This window comes from Papio anubis, chromosome 16 (genome assembly GCF_008728515.1).
Source record: "Papio anubis isolate 15944 chromosome 16, Panubis1.0, whole genome shotgun sequence".
Taxonomy (NCBI): Eukaryota; Metazoa; Chordata; class Mammalia; order Primates; family Cercopithecidae; genus Papio; species Papio anubis.
Genome location: NC_044991.1, coordinates 28,502,274 through 28,524,554, shown reverse-complemented (window position 1 = coordinate 28,524,554; position 22,281 = coordinate 28,502,274). Strand labels below are relative to the sequence as shown.

The following is a 22,281-nucleotide window of genomic DNA, read 5'->3' as shown; positions in this document are numbered from 1 at the left end:
AAAAGCACAAACATTATATAGGTTTAGTAGATTTCACCTTGATGTTACAGAAGACAGCTTTCTGAATGTAATAATACTAGCTATGTTTATAATCAACACTGGAAATGATTAGGGGAAATATGAGTCATGGATAATTCGCCCGTTGAGTCATCCCAGCAGAGCACAACATTGAAATTCCTTCTGTGTGTGTGTGTGTGTGTGTGTGTGTGTGAGAGAGAGAGAGAGAGAGGGAGAGAGAATTTTGGCATACATACAAAAACATATATGTACAGATTGAGCTTAAAAGATGTTACCAGTAAGGACCAATTTCAGTAGCGACATCAGCTGAAGCCACCCATGGTTTAAGAAGAAATATATGGCCACCTAACCCTACACAGAGAAAACCTTGACCATGAGTGAGGTGCTGATGGTGACAATAGGGAGAGAGCACTGTGATGAGACTGTCCCTAAGGAGGATCTCAGAGCTATGCGCCTGTCCACACCTACTGAGCACATCATAGCTTTATAGAAGATGTGATTCAGCCAGATGGGTCAAACCACCAGCACTTAACAAATTATACCATGGCAGTCATTTTCCAGGGGCCATACATAAATAACACTGTCAGTCCTCCCAAATTTCCTAACAAGAATGGTATTACAATTACTTCTGCTCTAGAGATGAAGAGACAAACCAGTGGAGACCAGGATCCTGCCAATGGCCCTTGTTGGGGGTTCAGAGCTGAATCTTAAACATCCACCTGGACTCAAGCCTTGCACTCTTGCCCCTGTGTGGTGCTGTCCTCTGTGCTGTGACTTTGACTACTGGGGACCCACATCCTTAGGGCTTTATGTCTCCTGATGTTGTGGTCACAGCGGGGGTGAAAATGTGTAGGGTGTTATCCAAGTTGGGAGTAATCTATGAAAGTTGGAGGGGAGAGGAGGATTCTGTGCCTGGGGTCTCCCTATTATCCTCATTTGTGTCAGCAGCCTGAGTTCTGTCTTCCTTGAAAGGGTCTGTAGCTGGGAGTGAGGCTTCCTAGCAGGAGTCAGGGATCACAGGCGAGAATCCCTGGTGGGAAGCTTCACAGCAAAGTGGGAGGGAGGTACAAATGCGTGAGGTAAAAAATGGATTTGTGTGAAGGGTTATTTACTTAGTCCCTCTCATTCTTCTCATCAAATAATTTTTTAAAAATTTAAGATAAATTTTGAAGACAAGTGGTCACCATTCCTGTATTAAATATCTATTCTATAAATGTGTGTGTATACACACACCCTGACACCAACACAAAATGAAGGATACTATCTTAATATTGTAATAATGTGCACTCATAAGTAATGAAAACACACACACACCCCTAATGTTGAAATAGTAGCACCATTTCCTTTTTAATTGGAAAAAGAATAGTGATTATGGCTCATACAGATGTTGGGTAACATATTTTTTTCTAAAAATACGAGAAGTAACACGAAGGATAAAACACATTAAGTTCAAATTTATGTGTGTATATAAATATATATTTATATATTTTTATATTATATATACATATATGCATGCATATATAATATATCTTATATTACATACACATATATACATTCTATGGTTATCTACCAAGGAGAAAAGATCTTATTCTGATTTTATTTACCATGAATAAGAAATTTGTAAGAAGCAGAAAACCTGTATAAAATACATTGTCTTATATATTTTCAAAAATTAGCTTAAAATATAGTCTTTTATAATGCTGACACAAGATGAGAAATAGCTTCATAGTTAAATGCTCATCATCAAGTATGCAGTATATCTAAGGAAATCACTTTAAAACTCATCGTTTAATATAAATAATGATGGCAATCGTGTTTTTTTCAATCAGACACTAAAATAATTTCAACATTGAGTAGATGAGGTTGCACAAATGTTCTATTTTCATTTCCATGTTTAATTGTGTACTTTCTTGAGAAGATTCTTGGGTGGATGTAAGCAAAGGTGGCTGTGCAGACCCTAGACTCTTGTCTGGCACTTTTGTCCAGCCCATTATTAAAGGCCCATCCAATCTAATGAGCGGCCCATCATAATTTTCTGACTGGAGTGCCCTCCATAGGCAGGGCCCCCCTCAGGCAGGAGGATGGCATTACCTCTTGCACATGGTGCAAAGTGTACCAGGGCCACCAGGGGCTGCTCTGGCCCTTCCTCTGAGATACCTGGTGAGGAAACAGCTTCCAATGGTGCATCTGGCTCCTCAGGTGGGACCCTCAGCTCAGAACTCCCTGGCCCTAGGATTTTTTCCTCCCAAGTGCGTGGGGACCACACATCAAAAATTCACCAGACTCAAGACCCCCACCAAGAAACTCCAAGGCAGAGAGTCCTGATTCATGGCTCAGTGAGGGGTGATGGGGAAGTCGGAGGGGTGGAAAATAATTTGAATGAAGGGATCATGCTTCCATCAGATGGAAAAGATAAGAGAGATGTGGGCATCTCTGTCTCAGAAGATGGGCTCAGGAAGCAGAGCTTTGGGGCACCTGCACTATGATCCCTCTCCTCCTGCTCTCCTCTCTCAGTGCACAGGTATCCGAATCTGCGTTCAGGGGAGGGTCCACAGATACAGGGAATGTTATCTCCTTGGGGGCCCAAGCTGGGTTGTGGGCTGGCCCTCAGGCTCTCCACCTCTGTGACTCTATGCCCTTCACTTCAGGGTCCTGGACAAAGTCTGTTGGCCCCGCAGTCCTCAGAGTCAGAGTCTCTGGCAGGAGGTCACCACCTCTTGCTCTAGGAGCTGCAACATTCTTGGATCCTGTGATGTGTGCTGCTCTTACCGAATGCTGTCCCTAACATTCTGCTTCTTGGAAATATCAAGGCTTCAGCAATTCCAGATTATTCTCTGGCTCCTGTTCAGGCAACATGGCCTCCCTATCTCTGGCGTCAAGCTGTAAAACAAGGCTTATCATTACTGTCACACATATGACCAGGAGCTCAATATACACACAATGCTATGTGTCCGTGACAGAATAAGACACAAACCATCTTCTGGTTCCTCTGATCCATCCTTCCTGGTGATTGCTATCCCTTAGTCACTAGCACCTGAGCATCTGAGGGCCTTCCATGGGTCTGAAGATCCAACAGTGCTCCCTCCTTTGATCCCATCCTGGCTTTAGACTGAGCCACTCCTAATAAACATGCTGTTCCTGCTCATATCCACACAGGCAAGAGCTCCTTGTAGAGAGCACAGAATCATTCCTGAGAGATAATGGTGGGGGCACAGGAAGGCTGACCCAGCCCTGTCAGAAAGGACCTAGGGAATGCCTGTGAGCAGGTTCAGCACCCTCAGGTCTCTCATGTGTCTCCAGTTACTGGACCAGGAACTCAGGTGTGATCAACTCTCTCTTCTCACCTGTCCCTCTCCCTTTTACTATTTACTCCTAAAACCCTAGCAGAGGAGCACTCTGGGAACATGGCTGTGGGTTGGAGACCTTGCCGCTGAACTATTTTTATTCTAAACAGTAGAGTATAAATAATATATATTAACCAAAAATATAAAAATGTATTTAAATGATGTCACAATAAATGTATATAGGAAGAAATGATAAATAATGTTAAAAAACACAAAATAGCAATACCCATGAATATATACTATGTTCGTAGATTATATTAATCAATATTGTAAAGATTACAGTGTCTTAGGACAAATCCATCAAATTAAAGTAAGTGTAATTAAAATTTCAGTAATATTTTAGGAATATGTCTAACCTACTTTAACATTTATGTGAGAAAATTGAAGTAAAAATTTGTATGATTATTTGTGAAAAAATATAATACTGGAAGGGATACCAGATACTGAGATATTTTACCAAGAAATAATGATTAAAATCATGCATGATTGAGATCTTGACAATTTATATATTTCTCTTAAAAATTACAGTACTTGAACTTGATAGTTTTTTAATGTAATCTTGGTAATATGGCTCCCTGTGTTCATAAAATTAAGTAGGATATGTAATTTATACTTTTATAACATAAAACTTAAGCATTTAAAATTTAAGTGAGAAAAGTAAAAGTTTAAAGTCTTCAGTTTGAAAAAACAGAAATGCAATTTTTAGTTCAAATGAGAAATTTTTTCTTAGATAAATTATCAAAGTCAAATTATAAAATAAAATTTAAAGTATTTGGTTGAAATTATGTGAAGATTTTTGTTCAAATAGGTGCACGATGGGTAAAAAGACAGAGTGATATGGAAACATTATCAAGGACAAAGTATTGCTATTTGTAATTCAGAAGACAGCTTTGCAATGAGTGAAGTCAATGAAAAAGTAAACTCCATAAAAATGTTCACAGAACAAAAATAAGCCATTCACAGGTGGCAAAATGGGAGTGGATGAATGTGGCATCAAAATATATTCCATTTTAACAGAGATAAGGAGAAGGGAATACAATTTTCGAGGAGAAATTGTGGAATGAGCCAAGCATGTCAATGTGTGGGGTGCTTTCTAGGCCTTGCAAAAAGCAAAGAGCTTAAGAAAAGAGCAGAAAAGAGTGAAAAGCCCTCTTACATAGAAACCAGAAAGTTCGGAGTGTTAGAAACGGAGCCAGAATGATAAAATAGAGAGGGGAAGAGGTAAATAATGTGGGTTTTTGAGTGACCTGCGATAACGGTGGACTTATTTCCGAGTGAGGTATGCAGCTATTGAGGGTGGGAAAGCTGTTAGACAATATTGCAAATTTAAAATAAAAAGTAAAATAAGATGCCAGTGAGATTGTGGGGAATCCCAGTCTCACAGCAGGTTGTATTAATAAGTTCACATTTTAAACAAAGACCCTCAGCACAAAGATACATTAAGTGGGTGAGCATCTGTCTTACACCAAGTCCACTCTGTACAGAGACACCAGGAAATATTTATGAGAAGGTCTTTCCTTTGAGAAAAGTATTGGAAACAAGTTAGGTGTTAAGCACAAGGGGAATTTATAACCCGCACATAGTAGGTCAAATACTAACTAGTTGGAAGTCATGAAATAAAAGCATTATTATTATGAGTTCAAAAAGCAAAAAATAAAATACTACTAAAAAAGCAAAGAGCTAAAGAAATGTTATTTATTTAAAAATGCAAACACTATAAATTTTTTCAAGTTTATATAATAAGCTATTCTGAAGATAAACTGGAAGCATGCTATATACATTTAAGGGAGAAGTCTCTGGAAGAGATGGAGACATATATGAAGGTTAAAGAAAATAATTTAAAACAGGCCAGGCTGGGTGACTCATGCTTGTAATCCCAGCACTTTGGGAGGCTGAAACAGGCAGGTCACTTGAGGCCAGAAGTTTGAGACCAGCCTGGCCAACATGGCAAAACCCCATCTCTACTAAAAATGCGAAAAATTAGCTGGGTGTGGTGGCATGCACCTGTAATCCCATTGCAAAGTAAACAAGTGGGTTGACATAGTTTTTTGACTCTTACATGGTATGAGAAATTTATTTACCAAAATGAATATGGTATTTTTTCCAAATATTAATTAGGAGTCCTGCAGGAAATACCTGGTATACTCAAAGTCGGATAATTTGAGGACAATTTAACAAAGTGCCGCATTATGGAGGTGTGAACAGAGAGTCTGCAGACCCCATGGGAGATTGAACACCATGACCCACAATGGTGAGATCACTGATGTTCCTGAAAGAGGCGGCCAGTGTGGGATGGGTGATACAAAAGGCCAAGCTGGGGGTTCCTCCAGTCTATGGTGTCTCCACAGGTAGGGTCCCTGGGTAAGAAAGAGTCCAGCCACAGCATTATACCTTTCTCAGGATGAGGAAATGCATCAGAAGCAGGCTGACCTGCCTGGAGTGCTCAGCTGTGAGATATTAAATAAACAAAGCAGAGGGCTGTGATTTTGTGGTCAGGAGGGCGTACCGTGGGTCTGGAAATAAGAGAAAAGGAGACTGATGGGCTCCTCAGGTAGCAAGGGGCTGAGCCTTCTGTTGTGAGACTGAGGGCAATGACGCGATGCATTCGTGGCTCTTTTGCAGGTTCTGACTGCTCTAGACCCAAGGAAACACCGGTGCATGGCTTTCCTTAGTCCACGACCTCAGGGACTCAGGTGATGTCTTCTTTCCCCACCCAAAATGGAAACAGCCTCTCCTCTGTGACTTTATCCCCCAAAGATGAACAGGAAGAATAGGAGAGACTCAGGCCTCCTCAGTCTACGTTGTGGACCTCAGAGGGCTGTGCTGTCTGCCCCCACATGGCTCCAGGGACATTCACTTGTAATATACAAGCCAGGAGAGAATATTGCGTGCTATGCGAGTGCACCTCAGAGGCAGCTGTCTGCCCCCTCTTCGAATGAAGAAAACTCCACCCCCACCTTCACCCATCATTTAGATGATCCCCATGTACCAGCACAACATAGAAACAGTTTGATGAGTAGAGCCTGACTTTGTATGTTTGTTTGCATCCTTATTTGTTTATTTGACATATGCCATTTTAAACTTTTACCGACAATTAAAGTATAATTTATTTGAAAACTTACACTCCTCAAGAAACTCTGACTCTTATGTTAATATCTAATGCTTTCCATAAACATAAAAAAATTCAATGGGAAGTTGTTCTATAAAGGATCAATCAATGAAATAAAATCATAAATACCCGAAAGCACTATAATAGATGAAAGATTGTAGAAAATAATTTTGAATGCCAGGTGTAATAAAAAAGGAAATGTGGTTATCTGAAGTTGAATATTTCGTGGCTCCTCACTTCCAAGACTCCAAAATTCTAGGATGGGTAGAAAAGGTTGTAGAGTTATCTTGTAGTGTCATTGACAAGATGAATAAGGGGCAATAGAGGGAGGATGTGGGAGGAAGTGTAAGAGGCTAGAGGGGAAATTTTGAAGTAGTCAACCAGCAGAAAGGAAGCTGAGCAGGTGCAGGGGTGATGCCATCTCCCAGGGGGAACCCTTGGAAACTGGAAAGCTAGAAACAGGCTCACCACCCTCATTCCTAACAGAACCAGTGGTGTCAAAACACCAGAAAGCAGTGTCCCCTGTCCTGACTCTTCAGACTATGATGTAACCTGGCACTCAGCAGAAGATGACATGTTCTTTATAAATGTATGTTCCACAAAGAATTGCAAAAATTGTTCAATGATTTAATGAGGGTTTTATCACTTGAAAATGTTTTCTTTGTGTCTCTTCTACAGCTCCCTTCAATATCTGTGGCTCCCTCATTGCATTTCAGTCCCATAACTTGTTATGTGAACAGAGTCCACTATGTGTGACTGTGTATTTGTGACAATAGGTGGAAGAGCTTCACTGCCATGAGTCCACCTGCTTCACTGCCTGGTGCCTGCCCTTCTGAAATAGGAAAATAAACTCTTACCAATGTGTTGTAAATAGGTTCTATTTGAAATCTACCAAAGTCAAGAGCAGTCCATCCAAGTGGTCCACGAAATGAGAAGCCTCTAATTTATGCAGACCCTTTTCTCTCCCCTACCCAGAGACCCAACTGATCACCAGCCACGTGGATTCTCTCTCCAAACCTCTTTTAAATTCAATGTCTCCCATTGACCGTCCATTCTCGTCTTATGTCAAATCTTCATGTCACTTATCTAGAAGTAACTCTGTTTAGATTGTCCTCTGATTCATACCTTACCTAGCCCTCCTGCCTTCAGATTCTTTCTCTGATGGTGAACTTTGGTCCCTGATCCCGGGGTTCCTCTCTCACCCTGCCTGAAGGGCAGGACCCACTTTCCGGGAAAGGTCACAACCTCACCCCATGTGGACACTCCTGGAGAAAGCAGAGCGCTTGCCTCCTTTACTTCAAATACAATCCATTCTCCCCTGAGATGTTCATTGCTACCTACAACAAGAAGCTCAGAATGCCTTGACCAGAGTAGTGGTCCTTGGCTTGTCTGCTTAGATATGATGGTGTAGATGTAGAGAGAGCATGAGATGCTGAACAGAGGCTCCCCTGACAGTGCCTGGAATTGTAAAGGAGGTAGGGTGGGAACAGCAGGAGCTCTGCGCACCAGTGTCTACACAGGGTCCAGGTGTCTCCCACATCCACCAGAGGGTGCTGTAGCCTAAGCACCTGTTCAGGGCTCTGAAGCTCTTCAGGTGTGAACTCCCCTTTCCCCTGCCCCTGTAGGTGATTCTGTGCTCTCCCTAGACTGAATGTCTCCCTCCATGACAGTATTTATTTTTCTCAGCTGCTGTTCAGGGTAAGGTCAAAAGAGGGGCTTGCACAGCCTCCAGAAAAGGGAAAGATTTGCATGAAGACCTCCCACCCTGAGGATCAGGGTGACAGATTAAGAAGCGTTGGTTGGCTCGGTCCTGTCTCAGGAAGCAGAGCCTGGGGTATCTCCACCATGACCTGGGTTGTGCTTCTCCTCACCGTCCTTGCTCGCTGCACAGGTGGCTGCCTGCAGGGAATTCAGGGAGGGCTCCTGGATGTCACCTGGGGTGATGACTTTCCCTCCTCTCAGGGAACTAGTTCTGATCTGTCCTCAGTGATCTCTGTGTCGCTCCCTCCTTGCAGGTTCTTTGGCCGACTTTGTGCTGGCTCAGCCACACTCTGGTCAGGCTCTCCAAGGCAGAGGGTCACCATCTCCTGCACACACAGCAGTGACAGCATTAGGGTAAACTAGTACCAGGAGCACCTGGGCAGTGTCCCCACAGCTGTGATATACTATGATAATGAAAGAGATTCTGGGGTCCCTGAGGTTCTCTGGCTCCACGGACAGCTCCTCCAGCTCTGCCTCCCTGACCATCTCTGGGCTGCAGAGTGGGGATGAGGCTGACTACTACTGTCATTCTAATGATGACAGCTACAATCTCACAGTGCTGCAGACCCATGGGGCAGTGAGAGGAGAACTCCCCAGAGCACCCCTGCACTGGGTCTGCCCTCAGTCTGTCCTCACTAGCATGGGTTGCTCTTTTCTGTCCCCTGAAAAGAGCATTTGAATGTTTGCATTAAAATTTTCTGTGTATGAGTTTCTCGATTTTCTTTTCAAAATACACAACTTTTTCTTTCTCGTCTTCATGGATGGATAATATTCTGATCCCCGTGCAATTACCTCATGAAGAATATATGGTTTAAAACAGGGTTTCTGAACATTGGCACTTCACCATTGCGGACTGAATCATTTCTTGTGTGATTGGGGCCATTCTGTTCATGGTCGGACATTTATAATCATTATTAAGACCCACACATCAGATGCCTATAGCACACTAATTCCCAAATCTTGACAAAATAAACTCCAGATATTGTCAAATATCCCGGGGAGATATCACCACAGAATTACCCCATCTGAGAATCATTGGATTAAAAGGACATGGTCTCAGGTGTTAGGTAGCCTTTTGCTTTGAGTCCTCCTTATTCCATTCCGCTGAAACATAAGGCTACCTGCATTATCTCTCTATACTTCCAATTCCCCATGTGTTAAATGTGCTGCATACAACCCCCAACATTTATACTGATAGAAAAACAACATTCTAAGCACCATGAGGACAGAGAACCTGTTACCCAAATATACAGCAACTTCTCCTGACCAAAGTGTGGAGTGCAACTTTTGGCCAGAGTTCTTGCACAATTGTTAGTTCCAATTTTTACATGAAACACCTAAAACATAACAGGTTCTCTTTTTACTTAGGGGATACTTTTCAAGCATGGTATACAAAGGTGAACAAAAGTATGACGAGGTCTTCTACTCTTGGAGTTTACGTTTCAGAATAGACAGAGGATGGCAGACAAGACAGCCTCAGAACTGAGTGAACAATGATGTCCTATCTTTAGCCATAGCACTGGATGCAAATTTTACCTTGTCTCCATTTTTATATTCTTGGATCTGCACCAACCAGTACCATCCCCACAAACTGCATGTTGATATGTATATCTCAAAGTTAATTAATTATACTAAATAAACTAAAAACATCCCTCAGCCACACCAGCTTCATTTCACCTGCCTCCTGGACTCAGGTGCTCCCTGGCTCCCATATTGGAGAGTTCAGACATAGGACAGCTCCACCATGGCACAAAGTTCTACTGCAGGGGGCTGAGTTGGACAATCAATTTAACATTTCTTTAGGCCAGTTTCATTACCTGTAAAATGGAGACAGAGGAACACTCTAGTTCTCTGCAGCACTCTTCTCTGGGGAGTATCACATTGACCCCCTCTCCCTACAGACATCAGAGGTAATCATATAGCTGGCTTTGGCCACTGGGATGAAAAGAAGTAAAATGTGTAATTTCTTTTTCTTTCTTTCTTTCTTTTTTTTTTTTTTTTTTTTTTTTTAGATGGAATCAGGCTCTGTCGCCAGGCTGGAGGGAGTGCAGTGGTGCAATCTTGGCTCACTGCAACCTCCGCCTCTTGTGTTCGAGGGATTTTCCTGCCTCAGCCTCCCACCACGTAGCTGGGACTACAGGTGCCCGCCACCACGCCTGGCTAAGTTTTGTATTTTTAGTAGAGACAGGGTTTCCCCATGTTGGGCAGGATTGTCTCGATCTCTTGACCTCGTGATCTGCCCCCCTCCGCCTCACAAAGTGCTGGGATTACAGGTGTGAGCCGCTGTGCCCGACCAAAACGTGTAATTTCCGAGCAGAAGATGTAAGATTGGCTTGCACTTTGTCAAATGTTATTGTCTCTATGCTACGGCATCCACATAGAATTTTCTCCGCCAGGCTGCCTCCAGGGATGAAGGCGAAGTCAATCAGAGCCACAGCCAATTCAATCAGACATGAGAATGGTGGAAAAGTGAAAAATAGACATTGATTTTTGTAAGCCACTGCAGTTTTTGTAGTTTTCTTTTACTGGAGCCAAGCCTAGCCAAGCCTGACTGCTATGAAAATTATAAGTAACTGTGGGGAGCTTCAGGAACAGAAGTAAAAAAATATATAAAATAAAATTGCCTTTATGGGCACTGAGTACACTATTTGATTGCAAAATATTTTTTTTCATTTTATTCATTGGCAAATAATTAAACTGTTATAATAAACATGAAAACAACCATGGGAGAGGGAAAAATAATTCTGCTGAGCTGTAGATATAGAAGTTAGACAACACATGAGAAGCATAGGTTAATTCCTATTGGTGGAATTTTTGCAACATATTTACTTTAAGTGATGATCCTAGAAATAATTGGGTTTTCTGTTCTTGTTTTACATTTATTCAAACAGAAGAAAGACATAAGAGTGATAACTTACATACATAGAGAATAGTAGAATCGCAAGAGCTAATTATTCTCAAACACAAACTCTTAAAGATAAATGCAAAATACTTGAATTAAACATTTTATTGTTCAAAAGAAGGTATGTGGATTATTTCCTGAGTACTCCAGGGCAATAAAGTATATTAATCAATCCCCATGGTGTCCACTTTCCTACCACCTTGTTCACAATTGTATTCTTTTTTCTCATGTTGCTTATTCACCCTATAGGTTGTGTTTCTTAAACATATTTCAGATTTATTCCCAGCCTTGTGGTTTCCCATGCAATTTCTTCCTTTGAGTCCTCGTCATCTCCCATATTCTTCCGTGCTCTCCCACTCCCCCCATTTCCTCATCTGCGACGCTCTCTCGCAGTTACTGTCCTCCTGGGAACTTTTGTGTTCTTTCCAGCTCTGAGCCTTGTTACCTCTTTCTTGTACTAAAATGCTTCTCCTTCCATTTGTCTTGGTGAGCTCCACTTAGTCTTCAAAGCCCCCAAATTTCCAAGGAATGTCATCCTCTCAAAAGATTTCCCAACAAGCTATAAGTAATGAGAGTGTCTAAGGTCACCCTTCTACTTTATGGCAATTTTATATTCACTGTGGTATTGGCTCTTACTAAGTTTTCAGTTTGAAATCATAAGGTCCTCAAATATACAAATTCCAGGGACACAGAGCAGAATGGTGGCTGCCAGGGAATGTGGGGAGGAGAAAATGGGGATTTGGTGGTGAACCAAGAATATGTTCTAGATACGGGTTGTGCAACACATATAATTAACTAATTATTAATAAAATTTAAAAATTTTCAAAATTATCAACATATATTTTCCCCTGGGTTTACTGGTCAGGTCATTTTATAATTGTCTCTGCTAAACAGACTAAAGTGTGAGGATTTGGCACAATATTGTAAACTACAAACCCAGTTCAAAACAAAATATTTATTTACATAATTTTTAAATAAATAAAACTAACTTGATATTGTTAGTTTAATACAATGGCTTTATCTTCTATGTTATAGGCAAAATTCCCATATTTTTTACATCAAGGTTCTTAGGTAAACATCTGAGATATATAAACTATAAAAATACGTTTTTAATTTTAAAAATTGTGAGAGGCATAAAGCAAACACATATTTAAAAATAATTTTGCCAAGTTTAGAGGTTGAGTTATTTATAAAACAATACAGAATCAGAGACATATCATAAAATATAAATATATATTTGTAAAAAAATACAATTTTATATTGAAAATCTTGTATTATGATTTTTGTCCTGAAATAAAATGATTGAGCATTAAAAAAAGACAAAATGTCAAAACATGACTTAAACACTATGTAAATTATAAGATAAATTATAAAATTATTTAATAAAATTACATATAATGCATTTTACTATAAAGAATATATTTATCACAGTCTTCCTAAATATTAAATTTTAATATTGCCAATACACTAATACAAAACTAAAAATTTTAATTTCGCATGTCAAAACAAAATTTTCTTAAAATATTAATTTACTCTGAATAAAATTTTTAAAAATTGATTTTTAATCCTATCATCTATTTCTCCTTAAAACTCTCAAATTTATATCTCAAAAGTTCAAATTTTGTTATACCTTGCTACACATAATTTACAAATTTCGATTCTGCTACCTTTTTTTTTTTTTTTTTTTTTGAGACGGAGTTTCGCTCTATCGCCCAGGCTGGAGTGCAGTGGCCAGATCTCAGCTCACTACAAGCTCTGCCTCCCGGGTTCACGCCATTCTCCTGCCTCAGCCTCCCAAGTAGCTGGGACTACAGGCGCCCGCCACCTTGCCCGGCTAGTTTTTTTTTGTACTTTTTAGTAGAGACGGGGTTTCACCATATTAACCAGGATGGTCTCGATCTCCTGACCTCATGATCCACCCGTCTCAGCCTCCCAAAGTGCTGGGATTACAGGCTTGAGCCACCGCGCCCGGCCAATCCGCTACCTTTTAAAAAGATATGTCCTTCCTCCCTCCCTCCCTCCCTTCCTTCCTTCCTTCCTTCCTTCCTTCCTTCCTTCCTTCCTTCCTTCCTTCCTTCCTTTCTTCTTTTTTGAGATGGAGTCTCACTCTGTCACGCAGAGGGGAGTGCAGTATGGCGATCTCGGTTCACTGCAATCTCCACCTCCCAGGTTCAAGTGATTCTTGTGCCTCAGTGCCTACTCTCCTGAGTAGCTGGGATTACAAGCGTGTGCCACCATGCCTGGCTAATTTCTGTATTTTTAGTAGGGATGGGGCCTCACCATATTGGTCAGGTTGGTCTGGAACTCCTGACCTCAAGTGATCCACCCATCTTGGCCTCCCAAAGTGCTGGGATTACAGGTGTGTGCCACTGTGCCCAGCCTAAAAAGACATAAGTTTTTCACTTCAGTGAGATAATATATCTTTCCTTTAAACATTTGACAACTCTGGTACATTCTTTCTTCAATTTCAAGTCTACTCTTATGGCCTAATGCTAAAATATTTGTCTTAAATATCTAAAAATTTATATTTTTAACATAATTTAAATATTTCTAAATCATTCACTATAACAAAATACTTCTAATAAGACCTATATGTTCCCAATAATAAAACATGAATTTTCTTACATTCCCCTAAAATATAATATGCATTTGTAACCCTGGGCATACTCTTCTTATAGTTAATTAAATTCACGTATCCTTTTAGACTATAAATCAAGCACTATAAAGACGCATGCACATGTATGTTTATTGCAGCACTATTCACAATAGCAAAGACTTGGAACCAACCCAAATGTCCATCAATGATAGACTGGATTAAGAAAATGTGGCACATCATATACACCATGGAATACTATGCGGCTATAAAAAAGGATGAGTTTGTGTCCTTTGTAGGGACATGGATGCAGCTGGGAACCATCATTCTCAGCAAACTGTCACAAGGACAGAAAACCAAACACCACATGTTCTCACTCATAGGTGGGAACTGAACAGTGAGATCACTTGGACTCGGGAAGGGGAACATCACACACGGGGGCCTATCACGGGGTGGGGAGAGGGGTGAGGGATTGCATTGGGAGAAATACCTAATGTAAATGACGAGTTGATGGGTGCAGCAAACCAACATGGCACATGTATACATTTGTATCAAATCTGCATATTGTGTGCATGTACCATAGAACTTAAAGTATAATTTTTAAAAAATTCACATATCCTTTTAATAAGATTTGACTTCCAAGTTAAATAATGTACTTATGAAAACAAAACAAATCAAAAGTAAACTATATAAAATTTTTATTTAGTTTTTTAAGTTTTTATTTAATTTTTTAAATTTTTATTTAGCTTTTTTTTTTTTTTTACTCTAAATGATGTTTCTGAAGTTCCAACCTCCACAGATTCCTAGAACATGAATAGAATTCAGCCAAACTCTTTCGTAAGGCATAACATGGGAGATATTTCTCCCAGTTCCCAATAAGTTACTCACTTTCCATCTGAGATGTTGACAGCCTATACGTCACTTTCCATCTGAGATGTTGACAGCCTATTCATAACACCATCAGCATTTTGATCACAACCATTGAGCCAGTCTCTATAAAGTTCGAAGCATTTTCTAATCTTCCTGTTGTGAACCCCCAAAATCTGACACAGGTCTCAGTTAACTTAGAAAGCTTATTTTGCCAAGGTTGAGGAGGCACATCTGTGACACAGCCTCAGGAGATCCTGATGACATGTGTCTGAGGTGGTCGGGGTACAGCTTGGTTTTACACATTTTAGGGAGACATGAGACATCGATCATCATGTGTAAGATGCACGTCAGTTCAGTTTGAAAAGGTGGGGCAGCTCCAGGTGAAGGCAGGACAACCTGAAGCGGGGACGGGGCTTCCCGTCTTAGATAGATAAGAGACACATGGTTGCATTATTTTGAGTTTCTGATGAGCCTCTCCAAAGGAGGCAATCAGTATGCATTTATCTCAGTGAGCAGAGGGGAGACTTTCAATAGAATGGGAGGTAGGTTTGCTCTAAGCAGTTCCCAACTTGGGTGGGCTCCCAAGATCTATTTTCCTTTCACACTGTCTTCTCCTGAGCCCCCCAAACCCTTCCAACCTCTGCCCATGACTGAGTTCCACAGCTGCTTTTGTACTATCAGGTATCTTTTAGCAAAATACTTTATTTCTCAGCACCAGTGATCTGTGTTTCGACATTCTTGCATTGCTACAAAGAAACACTCGAGGTTGGGAAATTTGCAAATAAAAGAGGTTGAATTGGCTTATGGTTCTGCAGGCTGTACAAGAGTCATGGTGCCTGCATTTGCTTGGCTTCTGAGGATACCTCAAGGAAATTTTACTTGGTGGAACATAAGTGGGAGCAGACATCTCTCATGGCAGAGTGGGAGCAAGAAAGAGAGTAAGCGGGGAGGTTCCACACATCTAGACAATCAGCTCTTGCGAGAACTCACTCACTGTCATGAGGACAGCACCAAGCCTCGCAGAATCCTCTCCGATGACCCAATCGTCTCCCACCAGCTGCCTCATCCAACACTGGGGATTACGTTTCAACAGGAGATTTAGAGGATGCACATCCACACTATATCGGGAGGTGTGTGCCTTGCAACCCGCAGGGGATGTCACAGGACTGCCCTATGGTCCCTACACAGCTGCTTAGTAAGAACTATTCACGGCCGGGCGCAGTGGCTCACGCCTGTAATCCCAGCACTTTGGGAGGCCGAGGCGGGCGGATCACAAGGTCAGGAGATCGAGACCACGGTGAAACCCCGTCTCTACTAAAAATACAAAAAATTAGCCGGGCGCGGTTGTGGGCGCCTGTAGTCCCAGCTACTCGGGAGGCTGAGGCAGGAGAATGGCGTGAACCCGGGAGGCGGAGCTTGCAGTGAGCCGAGATCGCGCCACTGCACTCCAGCCTGGGCGACAGAGCGAGACTCTGTCTCAAAAAAAAAAAAAAAAAAAGAACTATTCACTCCAAGGAACCTGTGCCCTGTGCTCAATGATAGGGACTCAGGAGTTGTGTCCTCTCTGGCCTGGCAGAGTCCCCTAAGCAGAGACCTGTGTACAGTCTCAGCAGGTGCTTCCTCCCAGGGCCCTCCCAAGGGGGAACCAAACCTTCCTCCTCCTCAGGCTGCCTGAGCTCCAGCCCCAGGGCTCAGGGAGGGGCTGGGCAGTCCTTGGAAGGAAACACATTTGCATGAGTAGCCCCTCCTCTGGCAGAGGGTGGAGAAGAAAAGGAGACCTGGGGCAGCCCAGGCCCACTGGTAGGGCTCAGGGGCTCTGTCCACCATGGCCTGGACTCTTTTCCTTCTCATGCTCCTCTCTCACTGCACAGGTAGGGAAAGTCCTTATAAACTGAGGCTCAGTGTCCAGCCTACACCATCCCCTGTGGTTCAGACCTACGAGAAACTTTACCCTAGGAACTGCCTTATTACCCGTGATGTCTGTGTTTTCAGGTTCCCTCTCCCAGCCTGTGCTGACTCAGCCATCTTCCCATTCCGCATCTCCTGGAGGGCCAGCCAGACTCACCTGCACGCTGAGCAGTGGCTTCAGTGTTGGTGACTTCTGGATACGGTGGTACCAACAAAAGCCAGGGAGCCCTCCCCGGTATCTGCTGTACTACCACTCAGACTCAGATAAGCACCAAGGCTCTGGAGTTCCCAGCCGCTTCTCTGGATCCAACGATGCATCAGCCAATGCAGGGATTCTGCACATCTCTGGGCTCCAGCCTGAGGACGAGGCTGACTATTACTGTTGTACATGGCATGGCAACTCTAAGACTCACACAGTGCTCCAGACCCATGAGGAAGTCAGACAAAAACCTCCCCTCTACTCTCCTGGCCTGGTGAAGTCACCCCTGCTGGTGACGGTGACCAAATCTAACTCAGGGGGTGGCATCTGTTGTCACACCAACAGCACTGGAGCTCCCACTGACAAGTAGGTCTAATAAAGTCCTACCTTGCTCACATTTCACAGGCAGACATCCCTTGCTCAGGGGTAAAATCTCTCAGTGTTGACATAGAAGAAGGCAAGAGGGGTGGGTGGGGGTTCATCTCAGCTCAGAGTCTAGAAGTGACTCAGAGATGCTGCTGGGCTGAGAGTTTTAATATGAGCCTTGGGATACAATACAGGGATGCAGAAGGGAATTGTATTCTCCATATCAGTAATGAACCATCAGTAATTGAAAAGTCAATACATTGAAAATAGCATAAAACATGAACTACTTTAGGATAAGTATGACAAAAATTGTTGTTTTACACACTAGAAGTCATAAAATATTGCTTAGATGCAGGTCTTAAAGAAGACCTGAGTAAATGCACAGATAATCCTTTTTTTTTTTTGAGATGGAGTCTCGCTGTCACCCAGTCTGGAATGCAGTGGCATGATCTTGGTTCACTGCAACCTCCACCTTCTGGGTTCCAGTGATTCTCCTGCCTCAGCATTCCGAGTAGCTGGGATTACAGGCGCTGTGCCTGCGTCTGGCTAATTTTGTATTTTTAGTAGACATGGGGTTTCTCCATGTTGGTCAGGCTGGTCTCGAACACCTGACCTCAGGTGATCTGCCCACCTCGGCCTCCCGAAGTGCTGGGATTACAGGCGTGAGCCAACATGCCCAGCTCAGATAACTTTTTTTTTTTTTTTTTTTTTTTTTTTGTGAGAAGGAGTCAGTCTGTCGCCCAGGCTGAAGTGCAGTGGCGCGATCTGGGCTCACTGCAACCTCCCTCTCCCCAGTTGAAGCGATTCTCCTGCCTCAGCCTCCCTGGTAGCTGGAACACAGGCGTAATGCCACGCATACAAGCTATTTTTTTTTTTTCTGTAGCGGCCAGGATTTCACAGTGTTCGGTCTTGATCTCTTGACCTTATGATCCACCCGCCTCGGCCTCCCAAAGTGCTGGGATCACAGGCATGAGCCACTGCGCCCGGCTCTAAAGAGACTATTCTAACAAAACTGTCTAGCACCTCCCTCCTTGCCTTAGCATGTTCCAGAGTGAGGACATATCTCTCCGACACAGGAGAATATTAGTGATCTCGTGTTGGCAGGTTCTAAAACAGCTGAACACACTCTTAGCCTATAATTTAGAAGCCTAGCTGAACTGAATGTATTTCTAGCTGTTTAACTAAATGAGTTACATGTACCACACAAGACCCTGTACCCAAATGCTTATAGCTACTCTAATCATGATTGTCAAAGCTTGAAAACAACCAACGTGTCCTTCAATAAGCAAATAGATCCAGAAGCCTTGGTAACCCATAAAATGAAGTATTATTCTACAGTAAGAAGGAGGTACCGGGGCACAAAATAATATGCGGAAAGGTTACATGCATATTGCTAAATGACAGAAGCCGATCTGAAAAGATGGAAGTTTTGATGATGGTGGTGGTGGGGAGGGCAGGATCCTTGGGAACCAGTACCTGCCTGGAGTCCACATGACTCTCACATTTACCAGAGGGTGCTGTGGACTAAGCACCTGCTTAGGGCTCCTTAGCTAAGAGTCCCCGTTTTCTTGCGTCCTGAAGGTGTTTCTGTGCCCTCTCTGGGGTGAAAGTCTTTCTTCTTCTATAGTTTTTCTTTTTCTCAGCTGTAGTTCAGACTGAGGTCAAAGGAGGGGGTTGCACAGCCTCCAGAAATGGGGAAGATTTGCATGGAGTCCTCCCACCTTGAGGATCAGTGTGATGGATCAGAGGTGATGGTGAGTTCAGCCCTGGCTATGGGCTCGGGCAGCAGAGCCTGGGGCATCTCCACTGTGGCCTGGGCTCCATGCATCCTCACTTTCCTCACTCATTGCACAGGTGGCTGCCTGCAGAGAATTCAAGGGAGGCTCCTGGATGTCCCCTGCGATGATGACCTCTCCCTCCTCTCAGCAGACCTGATCTGTCCTCACTGTTCTCTGTATTGTTCCCTTCTTGCAGAGTCTTAGTAGGAGGATGTGTTCACTCAGTCCCACTCTGTGTCAGGGTCTCTGGGACAAAAGAACACTATCTTTGGCACCTGGAGCAGTGGTAGCATCAAGAGCAAATATGTGCATTGGTGCATTGGTGCCATCAGCGCCTGGGCAATGCCCCCACCACCATAATCTACAATGATAACAAAAGACCCTTCCACGGTATGCATTGGTTCTCTGGCTCCAGCAGCTCCATCCAACTCTGCCTCCCTGGCCATCTCTGGGCTGCAGTCTGAGAATGAGGTCAACTACTCCTGTCATTCTTGTGATCGCAGCGGTAATCACACAGTTCTCCAGACCCGTGGGGAAGTGATACAGAAACTCCCCAGAGTGACCCCACCCCGGCTCAGCTCTCAGCCTGTCCCCATCAGCTCTCTCCAATTTCCTGCCTGAATGCTGGAGGTGGACTCGTCCACTCATGACTTCCCCAATTTTCTCTCCAAAAATACCAAATCTCTCCCTCTGTATCTTTATAATGAGTTATCTTCTCATACCTTTACTACCAAGCCTCTCCTCTTCCCCAGGTACAAGTCAAACAACACGGCCTCCCTCACCACTTCTGGGCTGAAGCCTGGCGACTGTGCTGATTTTTACTGTTTATCACAGGACGGGAACCTTGAGGACTGCATTGTGTGGGGGCTCATGGGGAAATGAGATACAAACCTGTGAGCTCCTCCAGCCTATTCACTGCACTGAGGAATCGTCCAGTGGACCTCTCAGAAGACATGGTGTGGGCTCCTTCTGGACACTATTGGACGTTCGAAGGGGCTCTTAACTAAAGGACCTTTTTAAAGTTGGGAGTACTAACAATGCTCCACAAATTCATGGAAGACTGTTTAGAATTACTCATTCAACTAATATTGACATGCAGCCCAATTCAAAAGTATTTTAGAATTTGTTTAATGATAAATGTTACACAGATTGTTAATAGTAAATATCATAAAGAACAGAGTCTAGATATGTTTACTTAACCTCCAATTTCATTTCATAGAGAAACCGATAAAAAGAAGGATGCCTGGAGTAGCTAAAAGATGGTTCGCTTATTCATTTTTTTTGCTAACAATCTTTCAATTCCACGTAGTGATCAATTAAGGGGACTGTGCACCATTACAGTGTGCATTGACCCCTTGCTGTCATTTCTAGCACAGGAATAGCAATGCCACAACACAACTTCCTTCTATGGTTTTCCAAAGGCCAACTTTCTCAATGCTGCCTCTAGAGCTCCATCCTCTCCTGTTTCTGCCACTCACCATAATCAGGTGTGTGAGGAGAATTAAAGTCTGTCATGGGGACACCTATGGAGTTTTCTCCCTAGACAGGGTTTGTGAAGGGAAAGCTTTAGGTCACAGATGTCTGACCTTAGAGGCCTAATAAGAGATCTAATATGATATCTTTAGTATTAATGGAGGTGAGCTATAAGGAGGAATGATGATAGAATATGCCAGGTGTTGGTAATAGCATTTGCCAAGAACAGGTACAAAACAGCTGCTCATTTAACTAATTAATATGACTTGTGTTTGGCTTGGGTATGGCAGATCTCAGTGGGGACAGGATCAGGGGAAGTGATTCTAGATGTGTCCAGATGAGAGAAAGGTGTCACGGAAACAGATCACGAAGAGAACAGATGCTGAGAAGTGTGCACATGATCACAGAGGCCACATGGAGTCACTGAATTATCCTTAGCTGGTATTTATGAGCTCTTCAGGTGCAGAATGGAGGATGGACTGCAAGGTAAACTGAGGCAACACCAGAGACAGGCAGACTACTTATGTTTCAGAGGAAATAATTCAGGATGAGATGATGGTGTCTTTTTACAGATTCGTAAGTGAAAAAAGTAAAAGGAGCAATTTTAGATACAAAATGAAAAAGTAATTGGTAAAACAAATGAATGAGATTGAAACGCTATTGGGGGTCCAAAGGAAATAAACATCTAAGATGAGCACCACATGTCCGGTTGGGGCTTTGTAAGGATTCTTATCCACCATCTAAAGGATGGGCCCTGGGGTCATAGATTTGTGACAAAATATATGCCACTTACGTTTGTGATTTCCTCAGTGTTCCGCATTGGTTCTGTGCTGATTTTTACTATTTAGCACAGGACGGGAAACTTGAGGACTGTATTGTGTGGGAGCCCATAGGGAAATAAGATACAAACCTGTGAGCTTCCTCCAATCTATTCAGTGTACTGAGGAACGGTCCAATGGACCTGTAGGAAGACATGGTGTGGGCTCCTTGTGGACACTATCGGATGTTGCAGAGGAAAAGTAATTTTGGAGAGTTCCTTCAGGGTAGAAGATGAAAAAAGGAATGTATAGTTTTTTTTTTTTAATTGTATGTCCGTTTGTGTTATATGGAGTCTTAAAATAACCATGCACTTATAAACTGTAGATAGCAAATTAGATATGTATATTGCACCTCAATGAAAATAAATTAAAACATAAAAAATAAAATAAGCATGTACTTGTGCTGTGAAGCTGGTTTTGAAAGGGCAGTCAGGATGGGCCAGGCCTCCTGAGTAGCTGGGACTACAGGCATCTACCACCACGCCTGGCTAATTTTTTGTATTTTTAGTAGAGACAGGGTTTCACTGTGTTAGCCAGGATGGTCTGGATCTCCTGACCTCATGATCCACCCACCTTGGCCTCCCAAATTGCCGTGATTACAGGTGTGAGCCACTGCGCCCGGCCTACTGTTTTTAAAGATGAAGTCTTGCTCTTGTTGCCCAGGCTGGAGTGCAATGGCGCGATTTTGGCTCACTCCAACCTCTGCCTCCTGGGTTCAAGTGATTCTCCTGCCTCAGCCTCCTGAGTAGCTGGGATTACAGACACCTGTCACCACGCCCACCTAATTTTTGTATGTAAAGAAGGGGTTTCACCATGTTGGCCAGGCTGGTCTCAAAGTCCTGACCTCAGGTGATCCATCTGCCTCTGCCTCTCAAAGTGCTGGGATTACAGGCTTAAGCCACTGCACCTGGGCTACCTTTTATTTATTTATTTATTTATTGAGATAGAATCTTGCTCTGTCGCCCATACTGTCGTGCAGTGGCAAGATCTTGGCTCACTGCAAGCTCCACCTCTTGGGTTCACACCATTTTCCTGCCTCAGCCTCCCGAGTAGCTAGGACTACAGGTGCCTGCCACCATGCCTGGCTAATTTTTTGTATTTTTAGTAGAGACAGTTTCATCGTGTGAGCCAGGATGGTCTCA

The 22,281-nt window shown here is 42.9% G+C and overlaps 1 gene segment (V, D, J or C); it reads left to right on the top strand.

Annotated features, from left to right (window-relative positions):
* The first annotated feature begins 16,205 nt into the window (after positions 1–16,205).
* On the top strand, positions 16,206–17,559 carry LOC116270758. The segment is given in 2 exon segments: positions 16,206–16,468; positions 16,590–17,559. Coding segments are annotated over 2 exon segments (531 nt in total).
* The last annotated feature ends 4,722 nt before the right edge of the window (positions 17,560–22,281 follow it).